A 25,364-nucleotide genomic window follows, 5' to 3' on the forward strand; every position below is an offset into this window, starting at 1 on the left:
GGTGGGGCGGAGCGGGAGGAGGGGAGGCTCGGGCGGCCCGGCCCACCACCGCAGGCGCCGCCTCCTCCTCCTCCCTCCAGGCCTGGCGCGGCGGAGGCCTTGAGGCGCGCCCCGCCCCCGGGCCGGCCTTCCTTGGGCCCACGCCGCCGCCGCCGCCTTCCTCCTCCTCCTGCTCCTCCACGCCGTGGGCTAGGTGGGTTTTGGGTGGTGGCCGTAGGTCCACAGTGACGCCCAGTTTCCACACCATTTGGTACATCCCACACAACGCCACCCGGAAAAACCACTGAAGGGGGAATTTGTTTTTTATTTTATCTGCCGCTGCTGGATCAGGCCCAAGGGGGCCCATCTAGTCCAGCCTCCTGTTTCGCACAGTGGCCCACCAGATGCCGCTGGGAGCCTACAGGCATGCCCTCCCTCCTGCTGTGACTCCCCTGCAACTGGTACTCGGAGGCATCCTGCCTTTGAGGCTGGAGGTGGCCTGTAGCCCTCCGACTAGTAGCCATTGATAGATCTCCATTAAGCTATCCAAACCCCTCTTAAAGCCATCCAGGTTGTTGGCTGTCACCATATCTTGCTTACTTATTTAGCATATGTATCTATACCGCCCCAAACTCTCATGTCTCTGGCCGTTTTTTTTACATAATTATACAATTACACATTTAGTTTTCCAATCAATCGTTAGGTAACATTCCTAATTTATACAAGTATTTGCATAGCAAGTCTCTGGATAATCTGAACACAGGAAAAGATAAAGTCTTTCATAAAACAATACAACTCCAACATAAAAGTTGGCGTCCAAATATTTTTTTTGAAAGGGCAATTGAGCTGGCTTTATAATTTAATTTATTCTGCCAGGAGTGAGCATAGGTATCCATCGCTAAATAACTGGTTGCGATGACTGCAAAATAACTGGTTTACACCTACATTTATGTAGGTGTAAACGAATCCAGAAATTCAGGACTTCTATCCAAGCTAAGATATCAACGGCATGAAGCCCAACTTCCAATCTTAAGACGGTGTTCTTGACACATCTAGGTAAACTCAGGATACTTCTCAAGAATGATGACTGGCCTCTTTCCATTTTATGATTCATTCCCATAAATCAGAGTTGGATGCTGTATAATAACTTTGTTCCTACTTTGGCTTTGTATAGTGACATAGACAAGGAGGCATGGATGGCTTCCCCTCTATGTGTGAAAGGAGGACTGAACCACAGCAGTTGACAGGAGTCAGAGCAGCCCGGAAGGTTTGTTTAAAAAGGTAAAATAAGGTTGTGGCGGGTGTCCCTGTAAAAATTACAGTAATGTAATACATGGGCTGATGTTTCTATGGCCTCTCAACTATAAGGACAAAGACGCTTAACACATGGTAAGATCTTGTATCTCCCTCAATGAGAAGTGTTGTATTGCTCAATTTTTATGTCCCACCCAATTAAGAGATGCTTGGGATGTAATGTAATCTCTTGCATCCCCCAGAGAACAGTAGGGTCTTAGTTTTATCACAGTTTATTGCCAGAACCTCATACACTCTAGGTATGGACTTCGAGGATCGAATTCTCCATTTCAGATCTGAAAAAATACCCCCTCACCTCTTTGTGCCCAGAATGGGGGGAATGAACCTATAATACAGCTGCCTTCATATGAGTCAGGCCCTGTAACTCAGTACTGTCTGTTCTATCTGGCCAGTGCTCTCCAGGGTCTGCAGACAGAAAGATGTTTCCCATCATCTCTTCCCTGGAGATGCCAAAGATTGAACTTGCATGCAAAGCAGGTGCTCTGTCACTGAATGATGGCCCCTCCCTGCAAAATCCATTTTTTACAATCACAGCATAACCTTGTGTCATCTTAAATACTAAAATCTATTGTGGATAAAGCTTTTGTGGATGAGCCATTATCACCAGATGCAGTGACTGATATCTTTAATTTGAAGATATTTGCAAAAGTACAAAAAGTTGTCGTATACAGGGGTCATTTAGCTCAGTGTTGTCTTCTCCAGAGACCAGTTGCAGTGGTAGAGGAACAGTGGCAGAAGGTTCTGTGGCTTTCCAAGGCATCTGGTGGATGGTAGACTACTGTGTGAAACAGGGTGCTAGATTAGATAGGCCTTAGGCGGTCTGATTCAGCAAGGCTATGTTCTTTTATCTGGCAGCAGCTCTCCAGGGTTTCAGATGGAGATCTTTCCCAGCCCTCCCTGGACATATCAGGGATTGAATACGGGATCTCCCCATGTGAGATACTGAATGACACTTCCAGGTAAAGCTCGCATGATGTATACAAGAATGGTTGCAGTCACCGCAGCAGAACCGGCCATAACATGGAGACAGGATTTTACCATACTAATTTTACAGCTGTAGTGGACCCTGATCTGTATTGAGTCCTACATGAATCAAACTTCCATTTTGAATACATTCTAGTTCTTCAGCAATTTCACGTTTACATTTCTTTAAGGTGCTTACTACAATAAACTGCCACTGCTACCTCCTCTGGGATTGACCTATTCTCTGCAGCCAGCCATAAATGGTGCCTGTAGCAGAATATGATTAAGCTAGTTCTTCTGAAGTGAAGCCTCTTGAACACTCTGCTTTACTAGTTAGAAATATTTTTAACATTAACTTTTTACTAAGTTTTGGTATACTAATAAAGGTATCTTGTTTTATATCATCCTTTCAAATGTACAGAGATTGCCCCTGACAGGCAGTCATGGGATTCCCAGATGTGGGCTCTGAGAGGACTCCATCCTTGACTTTTAAAAGATGCACAGAGCGTAGCAATTCAAGAGCTGCAGCATTCCCTGCAGTGCTCCAGGTAGGACTGCCAACTTCTTACTAGTCCTATGCCTGAACCTTCAACAGCAGCCTGAAATAAAACAGAGGAATCTTTCCCAATCACTTTCTCTTCATGCCAAGGAAAGCCTCCTCTGCTTGTGTTTTGAAAGCTTCATCACCATACCTTGTGGCAGTGAATTCTGCAAATTAATTATATGTTGTGTGAAGAAATACCTCCACTTGTCTGTCCTGAACCTTCTCTCCAGTCAATTTAATTCTTTGAGTGAACCTGAAGCGGCAGCCAGGTTGGTCTCTGGGTCATCTAGGAGAAACCATATTACTCCTGTGTTGAAAGAACTACACTGGCTGCCGCTAAGTTTCCAGGCAAAATACAAGGTGCTGCTTATTACCTATAAAACCCTAAATAGCTTAGGCCCTAGGTATTTAAGATAACGTCTTCTTCACCATGAGCCCCACTGCCTGTTAAGATCATCTGGAGAGGTTTGTCTGTGGTTGCTGCCAACTCGTCTGGCAGCTACTCCGGAACGGGCCTTCTCCGTTGCTGTCCCTGGACTTTAGAATGTGCTCCCTGTTGAAATAAGAACCTTCCCATCTATGGCAACTTTTAAAAAGGCACTGAAGACGCATTTATTCACCCAGGCTTTTAGTTCAATTTATAGTTTTAATATTGTTAATGTTTGGTTTTAAATTATTTTAATGTTTTAATGATTTTAACTGTAAACCACCTAGAGACGCAAGTTTAATAAAATAAATAATAATAAATAATAATCAGTTGACAGGTCCTATGGTCATAGCATTGTTTACAGCAGGGTCACCGTAAGAAAGTATTGCTGTTAGTTATCGATAGGTTCTGGTCAACAAAGCAGTTCTTTTTTGATGCTCTTTTTTGCTCAGACCTTTGATCAGAAGTTTGGCAGCATATGCAGGATTCCCAATTCTCTGTTTGCCTCTGAAGCTCAAGGTGTTTGTGTGTGGATTTGCAAGGAAGAAGCAAAGGTAATGCGGGTGCTTAACCCTTCCTATACCTGCTGATTCTTAACCAGGAAATCCATTGTTTTGGTGATTAGTTGTGTAATATGGTAGATGAACTGTTGCTTAAAGCTGAGGAGGCTGCAGGTTTGGCACTCATATTGAGTTTTAAACAATGTCAGAGAAAAACACAGAATAGTCCCCAGGCATAGATGGGGAGCTCCTGTTATCCAAACAGCAACTCGTGAGCAGCAGCTTGCGGATGGGCAGGCAGGGTCATCATTACCCCTGCCCTTGGGGAAAATGCAGAGAACAAAGCCCTCCTGATTGATTGAATAGTCCTGTCGACTCCTAGCGACCATGTAGATAGATTCCCTCCAGGATGGTCTCTCAGTGGTGCATTCATTGCTGTTGTCATCCAGTCCATCCACCTTTAGGTATAATAGTTTGTTGGAGGAGAACGTCCTGTCTGTAGTTGATGTTTATTATGATGTCCTTTTTGAAAGTGAAACATGTGAGTTTGAGTTTCTCTGATTCAGCAGAGGTGGCTTTATGTTCTTCAGAGCTTGTCAGAGCTTGTGCCAAAAAGGAGTGAGTTGCATGTGGTACTTGGATTGGATCTTCCTTCAGTTCTCCTGTCCCCCCACGCCGTGCCCCCCTCTTCAGTGTTAGGGAGATCTCCTCCATCAGGAGGCTGGGCTGTAAGAAGAAAGCAAATTAAAGCCCAGTGATTTCGGCGAATGCGGCGGGTTTGCAATGTTGGGAAAGTGACATACCCAGACATGCCTTGGCTGGTGCAACAGGGGTCCCGTTTTAGGGTGACAGAAATGGGGAGCGGCCAGAACAGATCGAATTCTTTGCAGGATGCATGCAGGCGGAAAGGAAAGCCTCGCTAAGCAGATGCCGGGGGTGGGACTGTGTGAGCAGGAAGCTGTGGCAGGCAGTCATGCAAATGAGAGCACCCCAGAGCATTGTGGGAGCAAAAACTGGGGTTCAGCTCAGGGCTTGGAGGGCAGCTCGGGACCTCAGCCAGCCAGTTTGGAGGGTGGCCGCGTGGCCGCGATGCCCCCTGAAGTTGGCGGACGGTGCTGTGCCAGGGCCACCATGTCCTGGGTAGCAGCGGGGAGAAGGGGCAGGGAGGTGGCAGTGGCTTCCCAACTCATACTTACCTGGCAGGGGAGACACCATGATCATGAAGGTGGTTTTCCCAGGGTGAGGCTCATCCATTGCACTTCGGGTGTGCTGACCCCTGCGATTTCCCCAAATGCGGGAAACTCGACTGCATAATTTGTGGTAGTGGGGGACTGCGTTCGCGCTTTCCCCTGGTCCTTCTGGTTCAAAAAATAGATCTCTTTGTTTTCCATGGTTTAGTTTTTTTTCTGCATGTGTCTTCACTGCTGATACATTATCTGTGGTGTTTAAAATGATCTCCATCTAGCCTCCTAATGAAAAAAAAAACATTTTAGCAAAAATTGTATAGTTGTCAGTTTCAGATTCTGCACTATAACATGACAGAGATGACAATGTATCTTATAGAAATAAATGTTTGTGAGAAACTGTAACATTAGCAATTACTAATTAGCCAGTCATTATACCTGTACCACTTTATGATTGTGGAAGGTCGGACTATATAGTTTTAAAGTTTGGTATGGTATTTGTTGTTGTTGTGCTGTCAAGTCAGTGTCAGCTCCTGGAGACCACAGAGCCCTGTGGTTTTCTTTGGTAGAATACAGGAGGGCCTGCTCCCGCTCAGTAGGATTGCCTCCTCCCGCTCAGTAGGAGATGGTGTCGTTCAGCATCTTCCTATATCGCTGCTGCCCAATATAGGTGTTTCCCATATTCTGGGAAACATACCAGCAGGAATTTGAACCAGCAACCCCTGGCTTGCTAATCAAGTCATTTTTCCGCTGCATACCTCTTGTGATATTTTGTATCACTGACTGCAGGACCCATTAGCTCTGGTATTGGGATAGGGTTTCTTTTGGTTTATTGTTTAGATGTATTTAAAGGTTGAAGGTAATATGTGGGGATGAGGAGGGAAATAAGTTTAAGAATTATTGGTTTTCTAGTATTTTTTCAGAGTTTATGGTAGGAAAATGATTAAATAAAATTGGATATATATTTGTGCGTGTGTGTGTACATTCATGTTGAATGTCCTCGCTGGTGATGTTTAAGACTTGAAAACAATCCTATCAGGAACTTGTGTTTTACAGAAAAACAAAACCCCATAGCTCTGATATAGTGCCTGCATACAAGAGACACAGCAGATAGACCATAGTATCAGACTGCTCCCTCACAAGTGGTTTGGAACACAATGTACTGTGTCTGCCTTACAGAAGTTAATATAGGGGACCTCAGTGCATTCTCTTTCGCCATCATGTTGCCCTTACACGTAGCACTGGGTAGGCTGCTCTCTTGCTTCTTTGGCTCTGTCGTCTGAGCTGTAGTGGCTGACAAATCCAGGAGCCAGAAATCTGCCTTTTGCAATGCTTCTAGATTTCCATTTGTGAGCGCTGAGAAATGTTCTCAGGTACAAGAGTTAGGCCTCCTGCGGCAGATGGTACGGAAGGAAAAGAGAACAAAAGGGCAAAACAAATGCTTAGTCTGCATGCATCAAAGACACATGAGTCTTCTGCCTTCTCCCTGCTGTTTTGCAACTCAGATGACAAGCCTTAGCCAATCAGATGCAGCACTATGCCTGAAAGCTGTAGGATGGCAGGCATGCAGATTTACGTGCAGCAGACAGAGCACTATGGTAGCAGAAAACGGGATGTCCATCGGGGTGCCTAGTTAATGCTGGACCCCCATTAAGCGATCAGGACTGTGGCAGGGTTGCTGCTGTGCTTGTCTTAGAGCACTGGAGGATGCTGAGCCAGCCCCATCATGTCCTGGGTAGCAGCCGGGAGAAGGGGTGGGGAGGTGGCAGTGGCTTCCCAACTCATACTTACCTGGCAGGGGAGACTCCATGATCATGAAGGTGGTTTTCCCAGGGTGAGGCTCATCCATTGCACTTCGGCTGTGCGTTCCCGCTTTCCCCTGGTCTTTCTGGTCCAAAGATAGAACATGCTGCTTTTGAGGTTTTCCCCTTTAGGTATAATAGTTTGTTGGAGGGGAACGTCCTGTCTGTAGTTGATGTTTATTATGATGTCCTTTTTGAAAGTGAAACATGTGAGTTTGAGTTTCTCTGATTCAGCAGAGGTGGCTTTATGTTCTTCAGAGCTTGTCAGAGCTTGTGCCAAAAAGGAGTGAGTTGCATGTGGTACTTGGATTGGATCTTCCTTCAGTTCTCCTGTCCCCCCACGCCGTGCCCCCCTCTTCAGTGTTAGGGAGATCTCCTCCATCAGGAGGCTGGGCTGTAAGAAGAAAGCAAATTAAAGCCCAGTGATTTCGGCAAATGCGGCGGGTTTGCAATGTTGGGAAAGTGACATACCCAGACATGCCTTGGCTGGTGCAACAGGGGTCCCGTTTTAGGGTGACAGAAATGGGGAGCGGCCAGAACAGATCGAATTCTTTGCAGGATGCATGCAGGCGGAAAGGAATGCCTTGACTCCTCGGAAAGCCTCGCTAAGCAGATGCCGGGGGTGGGACTGTGTGAGCAGGAAGCTGTGTCAGGCATGCATGCAAATGAGAGCACGCCAGAGCATTGTGGGAGCATAAAACGGGGTGCAGCTCAGGGCTTGGAGGGCAGCTCAGGACCTCAGCCAGCCAATTTGGAGGGTGGCTGCGTGGCCGCGATGCCCCCTGAAGTTGGTGAGTGGTGCTGTGCCAGGGCCACCATGTCCTGGGTAGTAGTGGGGAGAAGGGGCGGGGAGGTGGCAGTGGCCTCCCAACTCATACTTACCTGGCAGGGGAGACACCATGATCATGAAGGTGGTTTTCCCAGGGTGAGGCTCATCCATTGCACTTCGGGTGTGCTGACCCCTGCGATTTCCCCAAATGCGGGAAACTCGACTGCATAATTTGTGGTAGTGGGGGACTGCGTTCGCGCTTTCCCCTGGTCCTTCTGGTTCAAAAAATAGATCTTTTTCTTTTCCAGGATTGGTTTTTCTGATGTGTCTTCAGTGTAAGATCCTTGTTGTTTCCTCATATGCTTCTTTAATCAATGACTGATTAGAGTTCTAGAACAACCTTTTCCAAATGAAGACCTAATCCTCAATATCTGTGGGTTTGTGCTTTAGAACTCAAGAGATTAGTGAAAATTAATTTAATGTGAAGGCAAATGCATGTTGGTGCAGAAAGGAGGGCTTGTGTGCAAACTCTAAATATGAACCCTGTGCATCAGAGCTGACTGAATGCATTCTAAGATAGAACAAGTTTCCATTCCTTGGTTGAGAAAAAGTAGTTTTCTATGTCTTCATTCATGTTTTTTCAGGATTGTTGGTGTCTGTACAGCACTTTGTTTTCACAGCTATGGATAAAGGCAGTATTTAGCTTGATTTTAAGATATTGATTAAATATGAGAATACTATATATTTAACATGGTGTATAGCATATTGGATGAGGGTTTTCTCCAAGGAAAGGGGAAGTATATCACCTATCAGAGCAACAGCTTTCAACAAACATAAGCATTCCAAGAAGCATTCTCATTTGGGGTAAGCATCACTGAGCAGTGTTGGCATGTTTTTAATCTTGCTGTGCTCCAGATAAGGTTTCCAGAGTTCAAGCGAGAGGCGAACAGAGTATGAAAGAGAGTTTTGATGTGAGGAACAGTGGAACAAGATGCATTTATAGGGACATTATGTAGAATAAATATTCATGAGGACCTTGTTAAGAGCACAAATATTTCTGGTAGCAACTGTCTATGCACAGTAGGCAAAAGTACCACTTAGTCTTTTGGGCACTGACCAAAGAAGTCCCATTGAACAATATCCAAATATACATGTAGACAATCATAATTACATAAGAACAGCCCTGCTGGATCAGGCCCAAGGCCCATCTAGTTCAGCATCCTGTTCCACAGTGGCTCACCAGATGCTGCTGGAAGCCTACAGGCAGGAGTTGAGGGCATGCCCTCCCTCCTGCTGTTACTCCCCTCAACTGGTACTCAGAGGCATCCGGCCTTTGAGGCTGGAGGTGGCCTGTAGCCCTCAGACTAGTAGCCGTTGATTGACCATGAAGTTATCTAAACCCCTCTTAAAGCCATCCAGGTTGTTGGCTTTCACCACATCTTGTGGCAGAGAATTCCACAAGTTGATTACACGTTGTGTGGAAAAGCACTTCCCTTTGTTTGTCCTAAATTTCTTGGCAATCAATTTCATGGGATGACCCCCAGTTCTAGTGTTATGTGAGAGGGAGAAAAATTTCTCTCTATCAACTTTCTCTGCAACATGCATGATTTTATAGACCTCTATCATGTCTCCCCATAGTTGTCTTTTTTTCTAAACTAAAAAGCCCCAGGTGTTGTAGCCTTGCCTCATAAGGAAGGTGCTCCAGGCCCCTGATCATCTTGGTTGCCCTCTTCTGCACCTTTTCCAGTTCTACAGTGTCCTTCTTTAGATGTGGTGACCAGAATTATATGCAGTACTCCAAGTGTGGCCGCACCATAGTTTTGTATAAGGGTCTTATAATATTAGCTGTTTTATTTTCAATCCCCTTCCTAATGATCCCTAGCATGGAATTGGCCTTTTCCACAGCACAGCACATTGTGTCAACATTGTCCAGTCACTTTCAACAAGCTGTCCACCATATTTATCTTTAAGGTGTCACAGAGCTCTTTATTCTTTTAAAGAACAAATGCGACACCTCTTCCCAGGACTGGAAGAATAGTAGCGAGAGAGAATGTCTTTTACCATACCACATACATGCAAAAGTTAACTTTGTTTATAGAAACAACAAAGAGTTTCATGGAACCTGGGAGACTAAGCCTGAAGTACAAGCTTTGGCGAATTGTAGGGCACTTTAGACCACCGAATTCCATAAGGATGTTACTTGGACAGTAAGGCATACAATATGCCACCTGATTTTCACCCAAAGCATGGTGTCGTCTTGCTGTGTGGGTGATTATCCTGCAGTTCTCCTAAATGAGAAAAATGTATCTATGTAACTCGGAAAGTTTTGTATTAATGTGTCCCCCCCCGTTACCATTAGGATTAAAGATTAAAGTTTTGTTTGTCGTGGGTTGCTGTGGTTATTTTGTTTGGGGCAGGGGTACCATTTCCCTCTCCCACTGTCGCTTTCCGGGCGTTTGTATTCTGTGCCAGAGCTTCAAGTTCCCTCCTAAGAACTGTAGTCGCCAACTGGAGGCTAAGCTGCTCCTCCTCTGCACGTGCACAGAGGCGCCCTCGCTGGCTGACCTCAAACGGCGCCTTGCTTGGGAGCGAAGGCGGTGCGGCGGTGGCGGCGGCGGCGGGGCAGACAAGGAGAGTGGGCGAGGCCGCTCCCGATGACGTCCTCCGCAGCCAATCAACTATCGCTGGCGGCTTCGGTTGCTGCGGCGGAGGCCAATAGCCAAAGGTGGCGGGGGGAGTGAGGCAGGGAGAGTAAGAGCGGGTGGGCGGAGCCTTGGTGCAATAAGTCGCCGCTTAGGCCAATCGGAAGGAGCGAGCGGCGCCTTGATAGGTCAGTCTGCCGGTGGGCTCTCGGAAGTGGCCAACGGCGAGGCGACCTTGGCGGCTGGAGGGCGGGCTAGGAAGCGTTGCGAGGCGGCTGCGGGTTAGCTTCTGGGCAGGCATCTCTGGTTTGGGAAAGTCGGTGGTGGCAGTTGCCGAGCAGAAAGGAGAGGCGGCCGTGGTTCGTCGAGAAACGGGTGGGTGTTGTCTGCTGCGCTCCCTCTCACGGGTGCTGGGAACTGGGGAGGCCGCTGAGAGGAAATGAGGCGCTGGAGGAGGGAGGTAGGGAGAGCCAGGCTCTCCCAAGGCAGGGCGTGACCCCCCCCGCCTTCCTTGCGGGCACTGGGACCTTTGAATGGGGGAGGAATTTAGAGAGTGAGTATCCGGGGTGGGGGGAAGCAGGGTGTCCGCTTTCTCTTCTTAAAATAGGAGGTGTCTGGCTCTCTACCTTCCTGGAAAAAACTTAAGTCTTGGGTAAAGTGTGGCGATGGGGAACTATTCCCCCTCCCCCCTTTCCTGCTTCCTTTTTAGGCTTTCCATACAACCCCATTTGTCACGTGCTGGGTTCCTCCACCCCCCCCTTAAAAATAGCTTTATTCATTTGTTTAAAATATTTCTGATTAGCTTGAGGAGTGGAGTCAAGGTGGAAGAAGTTTCTAAAAGTGCTTGATGATGGTGATGATAGAGCAAACTATTATTATTTTGTTGTCGTCGTCATTCTCACCATCACACAGTTGATGTACAAGGTGCTTTTTATAGGACAGGAGGATGGGCTTCTGCCCCAAGGAGCTTGCAGTTTAAATTAAATATGGAAGGCAATGGATGAAAGGGAAGGCGATGGAAGCAAGGGTAAACAGGAACAAGATGTGCTTATTTAAATTGCATGTAGCGAGGCTTTGTTATGGTGGGGTATGGAGATGAAGAGGTTGTGCCAAAGGTTTCTCAGGAAACCTTATTAACTGTTATTAAGCCCCCCTTCTCAGCGAAAGGCAAGGATCAGCAGTCCACCCACATGATGTCCAGCCTTTTCTGTTCTCTGTGTTATCCCAAAACCTGTAGGTACGAGAGGGTGGCAGCCTTGTTTATGTGTGTTTGCCCCTTTGTGACTTGCAAGGATGATTGTGGGGGGACTGTGAATCTCTTACTTGCTCCCCCCCCACATTTTTCTGCTAGTGCTTAGCTGAAAGGAGCCTTTGATGGAAGGTGTGCGCTCTACTATCCTCCTTGCCCCTTCCCAAACAGAAGAGGAGGATGGACAGATTCCATTCTTTTTTATGGGGTGGGGGCAGAACCAGAACAAAATGGGAGCCCCTCAGTTATTACTGACCCTTCAGAATTCTCCACCTCCCCTGCCCCCTGTAAAAGGAAGTGGGTAGTGGGGATCAGGGTTTCTGCAGTATATATGCAGTGGTGTTGAGGCCTCATGTTTTAGAATATTTGCATTATCAGCAGTGTGTTTTATAAGTTAGAAAATGCTACAAAGTTGTATTTGTTCCTTCTTTGCTTAGACTAACTGGGGACCAGATTTGGTACCTTTTCAAGAGACTCTGTACAGCTATTAAAGTAATTTTAGTTAAGTTGCTTAAGGCTTCCTCCCCAAACCCTCGGTTTTTAAATGTGCAGACCTCTTAAAGGCCTCTTGCACTTGGTTTTGCAGAGGTCAGAAGAGAAAGCATTTTAATTGCCAAACAGTGGTGAGTTTCAAAAGCTCCGTAAGTTTGTCTCCTTACACTTAAATGGGTTTGGTGCAATTATGATGTCAAAGGGGGCTGTGTGCACACTCTCACGGCCAATGGCAAAAACGTGCTGGTGAGCTCCAGGGAAGCTGCTTGTGAGAGGGATTTTGCGTGGGAGGGGAATGAGTCAGCATTTTTGTGAAAGGAAAAAGAAAGTGACATTTCCCCCCCTCTCCTCCTCCTGCTTTCTAGAACAGCAGGGAGATGGCTGCGGTGGCAGAACAGGAAAGTGAAACCCGGCTGTGCAGCAACTGGTAAGGAGCCATGGCTAGAAATGGATATGGAGAGTATTTATTGGTAGTCAGGAGATTAATACTATGGCAATGGAAAACGCCCAGTCCCCCAAGGATTGAGGAATGGGTGCATGACCTGCTTGAGTGAGCAGCACATGGAAAATGGGCCCTCATAAAAGCAAATACACCAGATAAATGGTCAGAAATCTGGGACAACTTGCTTGGATTATTTATAGAATAAGAACCCTTTCGACTTACCTATATTTATTGTTGTAAAGATGTAGATTCCTTCTCTTTTCTCCTCACTCTCCTTCTGCTTTCCTTCTTCCTCTCTCTCCTTTCTTTTCTCATTTCCTTTCAACCAGCATGTAGGGCAGTTGGCTGGCTTGGGGTGGAAAGGTTGGGCTCGGGGGGGTGGGTTGGCGAGGGGGAAGGGGGGAAACTGAGGAAAATGTCTGTAAACCATATAATGCCAAAGATTGTCAACTAAAAGAAAAATGACAGTATTATTTACTTGAGTCTATGTATACCAGGACTGCTCAACTTCTGCCCTCCTACAAATGTTGGCCTACAGCTCCCATAATCCTTGGCTATTGGCCACTGTGGGATTATGGGAGTTGTAGTCCAAAAACAGTTGAGGGGGGGGTAAGTTGAGCAGGCCTAGTGTACACAGTTGGACTGATTCACACAACCAGGCTTTGCATCTGGTGTCTTTATGTGGATTGGGATTCCTGGATCACAAACGGGGAATTGCAGATTTCAACTGCACACCCTTGACAGACATATTTGGTTACTCATTCTGGATTGTTTTGCTCTTAAGAGTTGTATGCCGTGTTTCAAACCAGGTCTCTAAAGTGGCCCACCACACTCCTAAAACGGAATAATTACGGTGTAAAATCCATAAAGCAGATGGACTAATGAGAGACTGAATGACAGGGGTGGGATGGGATGTGAAAGAGGGGGACAACTTGAAAAGCAGAATTTTTAAAATACTGTGGGGCGGGTGTGGGTGGCATCCGCTGTGGTGCAGGAGAAGTCAGTGCAGCTGACTGAGAAACAGGCATCTTGTTGGCCTCCCTCCCTTAGCTCTGTGGAAGTGTGTGCGCTTCATCCACCAGGGAGAACATCACTGCTATGTTGTGAATGGGAGATGAGCTGAGAGCCCAGCCTGCATTGTGCCAGAGTGGCAAGTTCTGCTCAATGTTACTTTGGATTCACCCTCCGAACACATAACCTTGTTGCATGCCAGGGAAGAGATTGAGCCTTGAACTGCCAAGTCCCCCGGTGTTAATCTCGCCTCTGCTATGAACCTGTGGGATGGACTTAGGCAAAATCCCTGCCCGTTGTCCCTCCTCCCCATCTGTTTTGTAGAAATAGTAATAGGGCTGCATTGCAGGATGGTGGTTAGAATTATTGAGATCATGTATGTGAAGTGGAACCTAGGAAGCTGCCTTCTACTGAGTCAGACCCTTGGTCTATCTAGCTCAGTATTGTCTACACAGACTGGCAGCGGCTTCTCCAAGGTTGCAGGCAGGAGTCTCTCTCAGCCTGATCTTGGAGATACTGCCAGGGAGGGAACTTGGAAACTTTTACATGTAAGCAGGCAAGTGGTCTTCCCAGAGCGGCCCACCCCCTAAGGGGAATAGCTCGCAGTGCTCACACATGTAGTCTCCCATATGAATGCATGCCAGGGTGGACCCTGATTAGCAAAGGGACCATTCATGCTTGCTACCACAAGGCCAGCTCTCCTCTCTAAGTGCTTTAGATAATTTAATTGCGCCTTGTCTATTTTTAGAGCTTGTTACTGCAAGTTTTATCATTGAACTTGAGGCTGACGTGAGTTTGGGCGTGACGAACTTCAGGCTGGCTAACTCGTGGGAAGAGCTTCCCCAGTTAGCTTGCCTGTCTTTCTCTGTGTTGAGTGATTGACATGCTAGGTTGTAACTCACGTAACTGCTTTTTGTTGTTGTTAAAGTGGAATTCCTTGTGAGTCGTAAGAGTGTCTTAAGTTCAACCAGTAGTGAGTTTGCTGATTCCCTTTCCATTTTGGAAGTGGTTATGATTGACAGAGGTCATGGAGCTTTGAGTGGAATTCTGTGTGCCCTGTGACTGGCTGTTGTTCTAGAATTCCTTTATCTCTGTGAAACACAAGTGGTACCCCTGATCACTATTAGCTAGCAGTGTTTACGATGGGCAGGACTCATCTGAGGCGCACAGTTGCCTTTTGATACAGTGGTTCTGCCCCCCTGGCTTATTTTGTTTGGTTTTAGACCAGGAGAGGAGAGCTGGCCTTGTGGGCTAAGCAGGGTCCACCCTGGTTGCATATGAATGGGAGACTAGAAATGTTGAGTGCTGTAAGATATTCTCCTCGGGATGGAGCCGCTCTGGTAAGAGCAGAAGGTTTCAAGTTCCCTCCCTGGCAGCATCTCCAAGATAGGGCTGAGAGAAATTTCTGCCTGCAACCTTGGAGAAGGCGCTGCCAGTCTGTGAAGACAATACTGAGCTAGGTAGACCAAGGGTCTGACTCAGTATATGGCAGCTTCTTATGTTCCTAGTATGTTTGTGTTCTGCCCCAAATTCAGATTTTGGCAGGACACACATTCCAAGGCCTTGGGGTGGCAACAAAGAAGACTTGTCCCTGAATAGCCACCAGACAAACTGCTTGGGAACAGGCAATAGAGTAGTTGGGGAGAGTGAACTTGGACCTGCTGTTCTGTGGGGGAAGAGAGTGAGTGGCTCAGAGAAGCAGCAGGAGAATCCCTTGCTGAGTTTGCTTCATTTCAAGCTCAAGCTACTTGAGTTTGTTATAATGTTGCAGTATCTTCCTCATTCTAAGAGATGACCTACAAAATTCATTTCTCCTCTGCTCATTTTGCATCGCAAACTCTCTAGACCATGGTTGCCTGCAACAAGGGAGTGTGTGTGTGTGTGTGTCCATTTGACAGAGGTGGGGCGGGGGCTAAATGTGCCATAGGAAGGCTGAATGGTGTTCCCCTGTCCTTGACAAAAGTTGAAGTTAAATCCTGCACCTAGAAAACCTGAATTGTGTGCATTCACAGTAACTTCTGTGCCTGCACAGGCTATTTCCAAAACTTGGGATTGCAGCCTGAGTGTGTTTCCTGGAGCATTAATAAAACTTGGGGCAGACTTTCCAAATGGCAATAAACACTTTGTACCCACCCTGAAGTTTGACTCCCAATAATGATCCCAAATTGCAAGCTGTCCTGTGCTCACTTTGGCTGTACCTTTCCTGAGCGCCAAACGTTTCTTACAGCAAAAAGGATATTCCTGTGGCAAACTTCACCATCCACGAAATCCACTGCAGCAGGAACCTTGGAGTGTGTCCCATGTGCAAGGAGTCTTTCCCTAAATCGGAAATGAGGAGCCACCAAGAGCTGGAGCACACACAGGTAATGTTAGCAGCCCCCTCTCTTCCTCCGTAGTTCGGCTTCTTCCCGTGAGGGGCAGGGTCAGTCACGCGTCTTGTTCTGTGTTCTAATCCTAGGTCATGTGCAAATGCAGCATGAAGATGGACAGAGGACTCTTACAGGAGCATGTGGTTAGTAAGCTTATTGTTACTCCTGTTGACTTTGTGGTATCCAGTGGGACAAGCAAAACTTGCAAATTTATGGAGAGTATGTATTGAAATGCTGGTAAAATTAGATCTTTATTACAGTACTTCACCAGAAGCAGTTCACAGCCATGAACAACAGTGCATAGCAAGCGTACAGTCTATCAAACTAATCACATTTAGGTAAAGAACAGTTCATCTAATAAGGTAAATGTCTCTACCTCAACTGAGGGAGCCTTAACCATTACTTGATGGATTTTATACGCCATAGCACAGAATTTAGCAATAGAGAAGCACTCTTAGTTACATAAAATTCTAAGGAGCTTCCTGGTAAACCTGTTTAAAGGGGTAAAATCAGATTGCTGTGTGGGGTGCAGTGTTCCCTGTAACAGGGATTCCCAGATGTTGTTGACTACGACTCCCAGAATCCCCAAGCAAAAGCTATTGCAGGTGGGGATTCTAGGAGTTGTAGTCAACAACATCTGGGAATCTCTGTGAGAGGGGAACAGAATTAGATACACCTTTGGAATGCTGGTAAAATTGCTACTAGTGCTCTGCTTCTCACGAGTAACAAATTGCCTCTCTCTGGCAGAAAAGCTTGGAAATAGGAAGAGAGTTGATTCTTTCAAGCAGTCTGTGGATACCCTTTAAGTTGTCTCTTTAAAAGGATGCAAGGCCACTGGCTTCAGGGTGCAAAACCTTCAAGCCCATTGCTGAAGCTGGTCATTCAGACCTTCGGGAAGGCGCCTTCCTCCCTCTGCTGCTCAGAATGGTGGAACGATGCTGCTCCAGTGACAGGCGTGCTTGCCTGCTTTGATCTTCCTTGCAGGCTTTGGCGTGTCCCTTGCGGCCTGTAACCTGCCAGCACTGCGACCTCGAACTTGCGTTCAACAAACTCCGGGACCACGAGGATTACTGTGGCACTCGGACCGAGCGGTGTGTCCGATGCAGCCGCAACGTGATGCTGAAAGACCTGAAGGAGCACCCGAAGGACTGTGGGGAGAAGGCAGAGGAAGCCAGAATGGGCCCGGCCAAGCCCTGCTTGAACTCGGCGGTTTTGCGTAATGTCAAGACAATAAAAAATGTCTTGCATTCCGAGGACTCTCTGGGGCCCCCGCCGAGGATGAGCCGGCTCTATAATTGCCTTTCAGGAGACCAGCTCCACAGAAGGAACCCGGGTCCATTACAGCCAGATCAGAATCGAGGTGAGGGCATCAAATGAACAATCACCGGCTTAAGCAAAACGCTTGATGTTGTATGTAGTTTGCTCTTGAGTGTCCAAAGTTAACAGAATCAAATCTGTGACACTTCTCTGAGGGGTGTAAGCCCTTCAGCAACTTTGGACTAGGTTATTCTGTCTGCTCCTTCTGACGTCACTCTTCATTTAATGTGTTCATGCCCTGGCAATTGGCTGCTGGTTTAGAGCTGAATCTTGGTAGTGTTGGTAGCCGGTGGGATAACCTAATTACTGCGGGAGGATCCGCCTAGTCTCTGGCTGTTCCTTTGGGTGGGCAAGGGCGGAATGTAGGAAATTGACCATGTTGGCCACTTCTGAGTTGTGATGACTTCAATCCTCCTGAGCAGAAAAGGTTTTGGGAAATGCATCCTTTTCTACAGGCAGTAGTCTTTCTTGCCCAGTGTAAGGCAGATGCTGCTGGATTGAGTGGGTATCTCTTTTTCTCCTTGGTGTGGAGAGGCTGGCAAACAAAGAAGGAAGCTTGATTCCCACTGAAGTGGTGGGGTGTGTGTGTGTGCGCGCAGTGAAATTGCTAGTCCTGTGTGACCAGCTTTGAATTAGTACAGAAGGCGGAGTACACTTTTTCAGACGGACAGTTCTTAAACTACTGCTGTTTGCAAAGATGGGTTCTGTCGTTCCAAAGCTGGGGCTGAGGCTGCCCAGTTGCATGCTCCCTCCTGTCTTGGGCACAAAACGTGTTCAGTGGTAACCAGGGTTAAAATGAGTACTGACACAAACCTTAACCGTGGCTAAGGCTGACGGGGAATTTTGGCAGAAGGGAACACAGAATTTTACTGCCTGGTTCCTTAATCATGGTTAAGCGGTCGGGAGCATTGTTTGGTGTGCTGGTCCTCACAAGCCACCAGCGCATATGTCAGAGCAGTGAGGTGCTGTGAAGAGCAGAACTGAATCTGGTTTTGCACTGAGGTTAGTGTGGCAGAGGCAAAAATCCAGTTTTGGGAGACCTCTTGCATTAGAAAGCATGTTTAGGAAAGCATGTGCGTCTCTTTGAATTTCTGTTGCTTTTTTGCGAACAAAAGGCTGGGCACTGATGATTAAGGCTCCAGTTTGAAGCACGCTTGCCTGGATGTAAGCTCCTTTGAAACACAATGGGACATGCTTCTGTATAAAGATACGTGTGTGTGTGTGTGTGTGTGTTTAAAATCAGGTTATAAGCACCCTCACCTTAGTTCCTAACATCTGGTTGTTTTCTCCCTTGAAGACCACCTGGAGAAGGCCACAAACACCCTCCCCTTCGTTGGCAGCGAGCCAGATTGTGATCTGGATTACCTGTTGGCTCTTAGTCTGCAGCGTGAAAATAATTCTCATGACCATGATACCACAGAGATCCGGAAGGAATTCGGGAAGAATATCTGCCCCACAAGGACTAGACCAGCTGAGCACTATATTGAAGCAAATGACTCTAGTTTCCTCCCTTCAGATTTCCTGGTACCTGATAATGGTCCAAATAATCGAAAAAGTAAGTAGACACTTGCTGTTGCTTGCTTTGGAGCCCCTCTAACCATTAGCCATGGAATATTTGCGATCATTTTAGTAGCTCAGTCGAAGCTATTAACAGAACATTTGCAAATATTTTGGTTTCTGTGAGTTTTCCAGGACAGGAGGAGCTGCCAGAAGGAAGGGAGTGGACTGGCACGATTGCTTTGGAGGTTCTTATCCCAGAGAGTCTGGGTGCAAGGCTAGTTGGTCAGGCCCTCCGTCTCTTCTGAGGAGCCGCAGTTCTCCAGAGTTCCAGGCAGAGAGGGCTCGTTTCCAGCCCCGCTACCTATGATGTCTTAAGTGGCGGTACCGGGGGCTGTACCACTGAGCTGTGGTACCCTCTCAGACTTCACCATGTGTAGGAATTGTGTTTTGGGGAATCTCATGGTTCCCACTATGGTAACCTGAGGAGGCTGTGGGTCTTCCCATATGGCCAGAGGTGGCTCATGTTATCTTTGCAGTGTGGGAAAGGATGAGCTGCGATCATAAGGATTTGCCTGGCTTCGTCACTCTGTTCTTTTAGATGCCAGATAGAGACCTTTTTGTTTATCCAGGCCTCTTAAGTTTTGGTTTTCAGATTTGATCTGATTTTCAACTAATTCTAAAATTAGTTTAAGCGGTTTTGTATTTTTTGTATTTTCTCTCTTTGTCATGTTTTAATATGTGTGTTGTGTATATTTTAATCTTCGGCTGTGAGCCACCCAGAGAACAATTTGTTATGGGGCAGCTTACAAAGCTGCTTATTACTGTGATAAGAGGGGGGGGGAAATGCTTTGAGTTCTCATCCTCTCTTTTTTTTTCCTTTTGGTGGGGTGAGTGGCGGATCTGGGGTAACATGGAAGTACCTCATGGATAGGAGAACCAGTTTGCTCCAGCGGCTGGAATTTTGGGATTCAGCTTGGAAAGAGGTGGACTTGGATCTTTCCTCTGCCACAGACTTGTTGGTTGACCTTGGTTCCCCATTTTAGAAAGGGGGAACGAGTGATCTGCCTCCTGGTTGTTGGGGTGACTGTGACTGTGTGGCTTCATGCTGGTTGGTGTGATTGATAGGAATTCAGAAGATGGGGTGGCCAGATGGATGTTAATCCTGCCAGGGGTGCATAATCCTGCCTTTCTCTTCTTGCCTTGCAGTTGAGACCCTGCTGCCCTGTGAATTCTGTGAGGAGCTCTACCCTGAGGAACACCTAATTCTTCATCAGGTTTTGTACATTTCCCCCCTCATGCTGATTGTAGAAGGGGGGAGTTCAATCATCAATCAGTCTTTATTACTGTCATAGAGCAGCATAAAGAAGGGGGAGTTGGCAGTTCTGCAGATGTGGGATGTGTTTTGTCTGTTGACGCACAAGTGAGAAAGTGGGCTGAAGTCAAGGTTGGGCAGTAAAAGCACACACACACCCTGCACACTCATCCAGTCTGACAAGTGAGTCAAAAATTGTAGCTAAAATAAACAGAGGAAGTTTCTAGCACCTAAGACAGCAGAAGCAGCTTTCTCGGTTGCTGCAATTAAGGCCATCTTGATGGGTTATCCCCCTCCCGTGCTCCAAGGCAGGACTATGCTAATTAGCTGAAAGAGAGAAGTCTCTAGAGCCTGAGGGGGATGACCCCGCCCAGTTCTTACATTGCTCCAGGCAGACTTTCTCTTCTCTCCAATCTTCCCTTGCTTTTCTTATACCTGAGTTTCCATTAAGCCTGCCTGTTTATCCTTTACTCCGCTTTGCTCCCTCAATCCTCTCTCCTCTTCCCCTCTCCTACTTCTCTAACTGTATGGAGCATGCAGGAAGGCCTCTAATGTCTCTGTTCCTGCGAGGAGAATGAGGAGTGTGTCCCTAGGGACACGAGAAGGCCCGGATCTGCACCACCAGTCGCGTCCTTGCCGGCTTCCACAGAGCTGTCCGGCAGGAAGCAGGATGAAGTTGCAGCCAGTCTCCTGTCCTTGGGCTGTGCATAAACACAACCTGAAATAATGTTGAGCTGACACAGGAAGATAGTGCAGAGTTGGGGATTCATCAGTCTTCCTGGGTGTGTCCAAAATGCTTCCCACTTGCTGTCGACCTCTTAAAAGGAAGGCGCTAACGGATGCCTCTCCCTCCTCCCGCTCCCCGCCTTGTCCCCATCAGACGGGCTGCAACCCAGCAAGTGCCTTGGCCTCCTTCAGCAAGCGGCGTTCTTCAGTCCCTCGGCATGATCGGGACGAGCGCCTGATGGACTTGTGGGAACAGCTGCAGGGCAGCCGGCCTGTCGGCGGCAGCAGAGAGGCCTTCCCTCTCCAGCACGACTTGGGGGGCAGCCTTATGCTCCCCTGCGAGTTCTGTGGTGTTCAGCTGGAAGAAGAGATCCTCTTCCACCACCAGGTACTGGCGCTGGGAGCAGTCCAGGTTGCATGGCCTGTCTGCCTCTGTGTGGTGGGTGAGCCAGTGGGCTTGCCGCGTGGGGGTCTCTGGGAAGGCCCTCGGTGACCCCTGTGCTCACTCACCCTAGGACAAATGCGACTTGCGCCCAGCCACTTCCTGCTCAACAGGAAGAGCCCCATTGCAGCAAGAGGCTCCAGCTGTGGACAACTTGGAGAGAACAGAGTCACCCGACGTGCCTCGGAGGCGCATCCGGCATCAAGGTATAGGGGATGTTTCCGAGCAAGACAAGTTGATTTCCCCCAAGCAGTAGGTGCAGAGAGCTGGTCTGATCTGCCTCCAGTCCCAAAGGGGAATGGGGGTGGGTGGAAATTCATCATCCATAGAGACTCCTGCTCCTTCAGTGGTGGAGATTATCCAAGAGTGGATTGCTCCTGTAACTTGCTGTGGAGGGAAGGCTGTGCAAATAAACGTAGGTGCTTGTTCACTTCAGTGGGAGGAGCTGCCCCCCCCCATCCCCAGTCTAAGTCCCGCCGGCTGAAGGGTTTTCACAGAACTGTCCGTGAAAGGACTGCTAGCTTTGGCAGTTTGTCTCGCCCGGCCCACAAGGGAAGCTTCTGCCGTTGTTTGGCAAGGTTTTAATCCCTGCTCACCCTTGGAGAGGCCTCAGTTTGCGGCTTGCGGAACTTGACTGTGATGAACTAGGAGGCGGAGTCCGATGGCTCTCTGGGAAGTAGAAAAAGTCCAAGTTGCAGGGCAATGGGGGAAGCCAAGGAGCAGCATATCTGGATGTGGAGCCAACAATGCTGTGAAAAAAGGAGGGATAGGAGTTGGAGCCGACACCTTTTGGAGGAGGAGGAGGAGGGGTGGTGCTCCTGTGCAGTTTGGGGAAGGGCTAAAGCATATAGCGGCACGTCCACCTCTCCTTGCTGTTGCCTTGTATTGCCCTTCTCCTTGGGTCGGGAATGTAGGGCTGCTTAACCTCTCCTTCATGCTGTGGCAGGCATGGACTGCAGTGGGTCTTCTCAGAAATGGGTTAGGAACAGAGGAAGCCGCCATATAATGAGTCAGACCCTTGGTCCATCTATCTCAGGATTGTCTTCACAGACTGGCAGTGGCTTCTCCAAGGTTGCAGGTAGGAGTCTTTCTCAACCCTATCTTGGAGAAGCCAGGGAGGGAACTTGGAACCTCGATGCTCTTCCCAGAGCGGCTCCACCCCTGAGGGGAATCTCTTACAGTGCTCACACATCACGTCTCCCATTCAGATGCAACCAGGGTGGACCCTGCTTAGCTAAGGGGACAAGTCATGCTTGCAACCACCAGACCAGCTCTCCTCTCTCTGGAGTTCTGCCCCACGTTCTCGTGGTCTGTTCCCTTTCCTGCAGCTCCTGACTTCTCCTCCTCCTCCCTGTTTCAGGAGAAATCTCACCTCAGTACCTGGAGGAGTTCAGGCAGCAGCGGCCTCCCCAGCCCATCCACCGGCTTCCCCCAGGAGTGGCTGCCAGACTCGTCCAGCTGACCCCTCCCAACAACACACAAGAGAGCAAAGTTGGCCCTTCTGAACAAGGGAAGCTCCGGGAGCTTGGCAGTGGTGGAGGGAGGTCGCTGAGCTGGGGTGCAGGCAGCCTTCCGGCTGCCCCGCTGCCTGCCCGGCCCTCCCCTCCGGGGGACTACGTGCCAAGCTTCCCCACGACAGCTCCAAGGCGACCCAGGTAGCTAGCGTTGGCATGATGTACATCTTTGATCCCTCCCTCCAGTGGGGGGGGGTGTCCGTCCGTCTGTCCCCTGTACAGTGGGAGCTAGTAATAGACCCCAGTACTCTTGTCAGTGGCAGAGCCGGTCTGGTTGCAGGTTCATCTTCCCACCTGCTCTTTTGGGCAGGTCCACGCCGGGTAAATATTCCATTGCCACTTCCAGGAGGAAGAGAGCCCTCGGATCCAATCCTGTTCACTCTGTGCCCGCCGGGCCTGCGGGAACTCTTCTCCAGCATCTGTAGGGCATGAGAGTCGCCCTCCTTGCAGCTGGAGGATTTGCTTTGGCTGCTGTTATGGCAGGCTTGAGTGGGCAGAGGAGTTGTGGGCATCTTCCTGTTGAAGTGTGGCGAGGGCTTCAGGTTCTGCCCCTAATGTCTGCCTGTGTGGACGTGTCTTCTCCTCCCGCAGCCTGCACAGCGAAGGAGGCCAGAGTACCACCAGGTCTGCCCATCATCACAACAGCACCAAGGTAAGGGCCATGGAGGGTTGCGATGCTCACAGGAGGCCTGATCGCCTTTTCTAGGGCTCATGGCAGGGTTAAAAAAGAAAATTCTACACGGAGGTCCAACTTGTATGAAGTCCTTGAGCCTGCTTTGACAAGATCTTGATTGGTTGATAAAACTAGTTTGGATGGATGGATGGATTCAGTCTGCATTTGTTTCCAAATGTCTGGGACGTCTTTTGAAGAAACAAAGCCACATTATTTTTAGGTGGTGCATGGATGGTTACAGCAAGCATCAGCCTCGAAGAGGCTTTCCCTCCTGGTTGAGGGTGGAGGGGAAATTTCTAGGATGCTGCTTGCCACCTGCAGTTTGAATAAATGCTTATATTGGGTGGAGAAGATTAGCAGGCTGCCTTTGTAGAAGGCAAGCACCTAAAAAAAGGTTCTGAATCAATTCAGTTCCATCCCTACAAGCTGACAATTGGCAGAGTTTCTCTTAATTTTTGTTCCTTGTGAGGCGGGCATTTAAAGCTGGTATTAAGACCTACTTCTATAAAAATTACTCAGGAAGTTGACTGGCTTTGGAGGCCTTCTCAAGCATTGCCTACAAACTTCAATTTTTTTTGTTTCATCTATGCAGGCCAGTAACCTGCTGATTTTAAAAATAACATGGCAAACTGCCTGCCGGGTTGGACCATTAGTCCATCTGACTGGCAGTGGCTTTCCAAGGTTTCAGGCAGGAGTCTCTCTCCCAGCCCTACCTGGAGAAGAAGCCAGGGAGTGAACGTGGGACCTTCTTCATGCAGATGTGCCTCCATTTAGCTATAGCCCCACCCCCTCAGGGAACTCTCTTGCAGTGCTGACATGTAGTCAGTCACCCATTCAGATGCAAACCAAGGGGGACCCTGCTTAGCAAAGGGGATAATTCATGCTTGCTACAAGAAGACCAGCTCTCCAGTTCTTTGCCTGTTTTATATAGATTTTTAAATAGCTATCATCTTATTTGTACTTTTAATTTGTATTTTAATTGTAAACTGCTTTGGGATTATTTGAATGAAAAGCAGTAGAGAGATAGAGCAGTATGGCAATGGCAGAGCCATTCCGTGGCCTGCTGCAGAGCTTCTGAAGCTGGAAGGAGACCTCCCACTTCGAGTGGGGTGTCATGCCTCCCCTCCCGTCCCAGGAACACCTTCACTTCACCCCATTCTTTTCCATAGGGAAAACCCTGGCGGCCTGAATCGGACTATCCTGACGAAGAATAACAGGATTTCCATGGGCAAGTGACTGGCCTTGATCTTGCATTTTCCCCAGCGTGGTTCTGCTGGTTTTCATATGGGCTGCAACTTTACTGGGAGTGGGAGGCAACCATCCCACAGCTGTAGGGTGGAGATGTGGCTCCTGCTCAGAGCTGCTTTTCCCCCAGTGTGCAAAGTGTGGTTGGGGATTTTGTCAACCCAGTTGCTTAATTGTAGGGCAGAGTCTGAGTCATGTAGGCCTTAAGCTCCCTAGGAGAGAAGACATTCACACCGAGAACAGGAGCTGTGCAGCCAATCGCACAGCTAACACTACAGGCATGGCTGTGAGGGAGACGCCAGCGGGCCGTTTCCTGCCAGGAAGGCTGGCTTGTGGGCTCCCCTGGCTAGCCAGGCTTCGGCCTTGCATTCTGTGACTGGGAGCAAGCAATTCCTCAAGCCACACTTGGCCATCTGTCTGCCCAGTCAGCTCTTAAGTCTGCTTGACCAATGGAAAAGAAGTGTTGGGGAAAGCCATAACGTGTGTGTGTGTGTGTGTCTAATACCAGAAGTGCCCAGTTAAATTCCTCAAACTGAGACAGGCTTCGTGACATAGGAGCAACCAACCAGTCTTCTGTTCTTTGTGTGTTTTTCTCTTTCTGCTGTACTGGAGACTGTTTTAAATTTCTTGTAATAAACTTTCTATTTACTGGTCAGCATCTTGTCAGGTGCTTCAGGCTCAGAGTGTGCAGGTGGACCTCATTGTTTGCAGGGCTTAGGTTCCATGCCTACAACCATGAATGCAACATTATGCCAATGGGAATTTGGGGGTTAGGTTCTTGAGTCTCAGAAAGTGGCCTGAAAAAGAGGATAATGCACCACAGACTGCCTTGGTCAACTCAGATATGCTCTCCCACTTTGTACCCACCAGCCCCTCCAGGAATGCATAAAGTACAATCGAGTTAGATCAAAGAATCCTCACCCTGCTGTTGTCATCCAGTACATAGCA

General features: G+C 48.1%; 1 protein-coding gene and 2 non-coding genes across 8 annotated transcripts; all 3 read left to right on the forward strand.

Moving 5' to 3' along the window:
* Positions 1-25,071, forward strand: TRAFD1 (TRAF-type zinc finger domain containing 1). 6 transcript variants are annotated; one of them, XM_053279448.1, is made up of 16 exons: positions 1-193; positions 1,154-1,260; positions 2,678-2,804; positions 3,680-3,781; positions 12,231-12,292; positions 15,546-15,681; positions 15,777-15,830; positions 16,672-16,903; positions 16,994-17,047; positions 18,302-18,559; positions 19,711-19,778; positions 20,697-20,930; positions 21,058-21,190; positions 22,345-22,639; positions 23,090-23,150; positions 24,341-25,071. In XM_053279448.1, the coding sequence occupies exons 3-16, from the start codon at positions 2,700-2,702 to the stop codon at positions 24,383-24,385; spliced, it is 1,839 nt and encodes a 612-aa protein (XP_053135423.1). In that variant the 5' UTR covers positions 1-193; positions 1,154-1,260; positions 2,678-2,699; the 3' UTR covers positions 24,386-25,071. The 6 variants fall into 6 exon arrangements, with proteins under 6 accessions (XP_053135423.1, XP_053135422.1, XP_053135421.1 ...); XM_053279447.1 differs by adding an exon at positions 935-1,035 and having other exon boundaries at positions 2-193; positions 16,672-17,047; XM_053279446.1 differs by having other exon boundaries at positions 2-193; positions 16,672-17,047.
* On the forward strand, positions 4,916-5,079 carry LOC128338278 (U1 spliceosomal RNA). Its single transcript, XR_008312565.1, has one exon. It is a non-coding gene; the product is annotated as a U1 spliceosomal RNA (small nuclear RNA).
* Positions 7,588-7,751, forward strand: LOC128338279 (U1 spliceosomal RNA). The gene has a single exon (XR_008312566.1). It is a non-coding gene; the product is annotated as a U1 spliceosomal RNA (small nuclear RNA).
* Positions 25,072-25,364: the final 293 nt, after the last annotated feature.

This window comes from Hemicordylus capensis, chromosome 15 (assembly GCF_027244095.1).
Source record: "Hemicordylus capensis ecotype Gifberg chromosome 15, rHemCap1.1.pri, whole genome shotgun sequence".
Classification (NCBI taxonomy): domain Eukaryota; kingdom Metazoa; phylum Chordata; class Lepidosauria; order Squamata; family Cordylidae; genus Hemicordylus; species Hemicordylus capensis.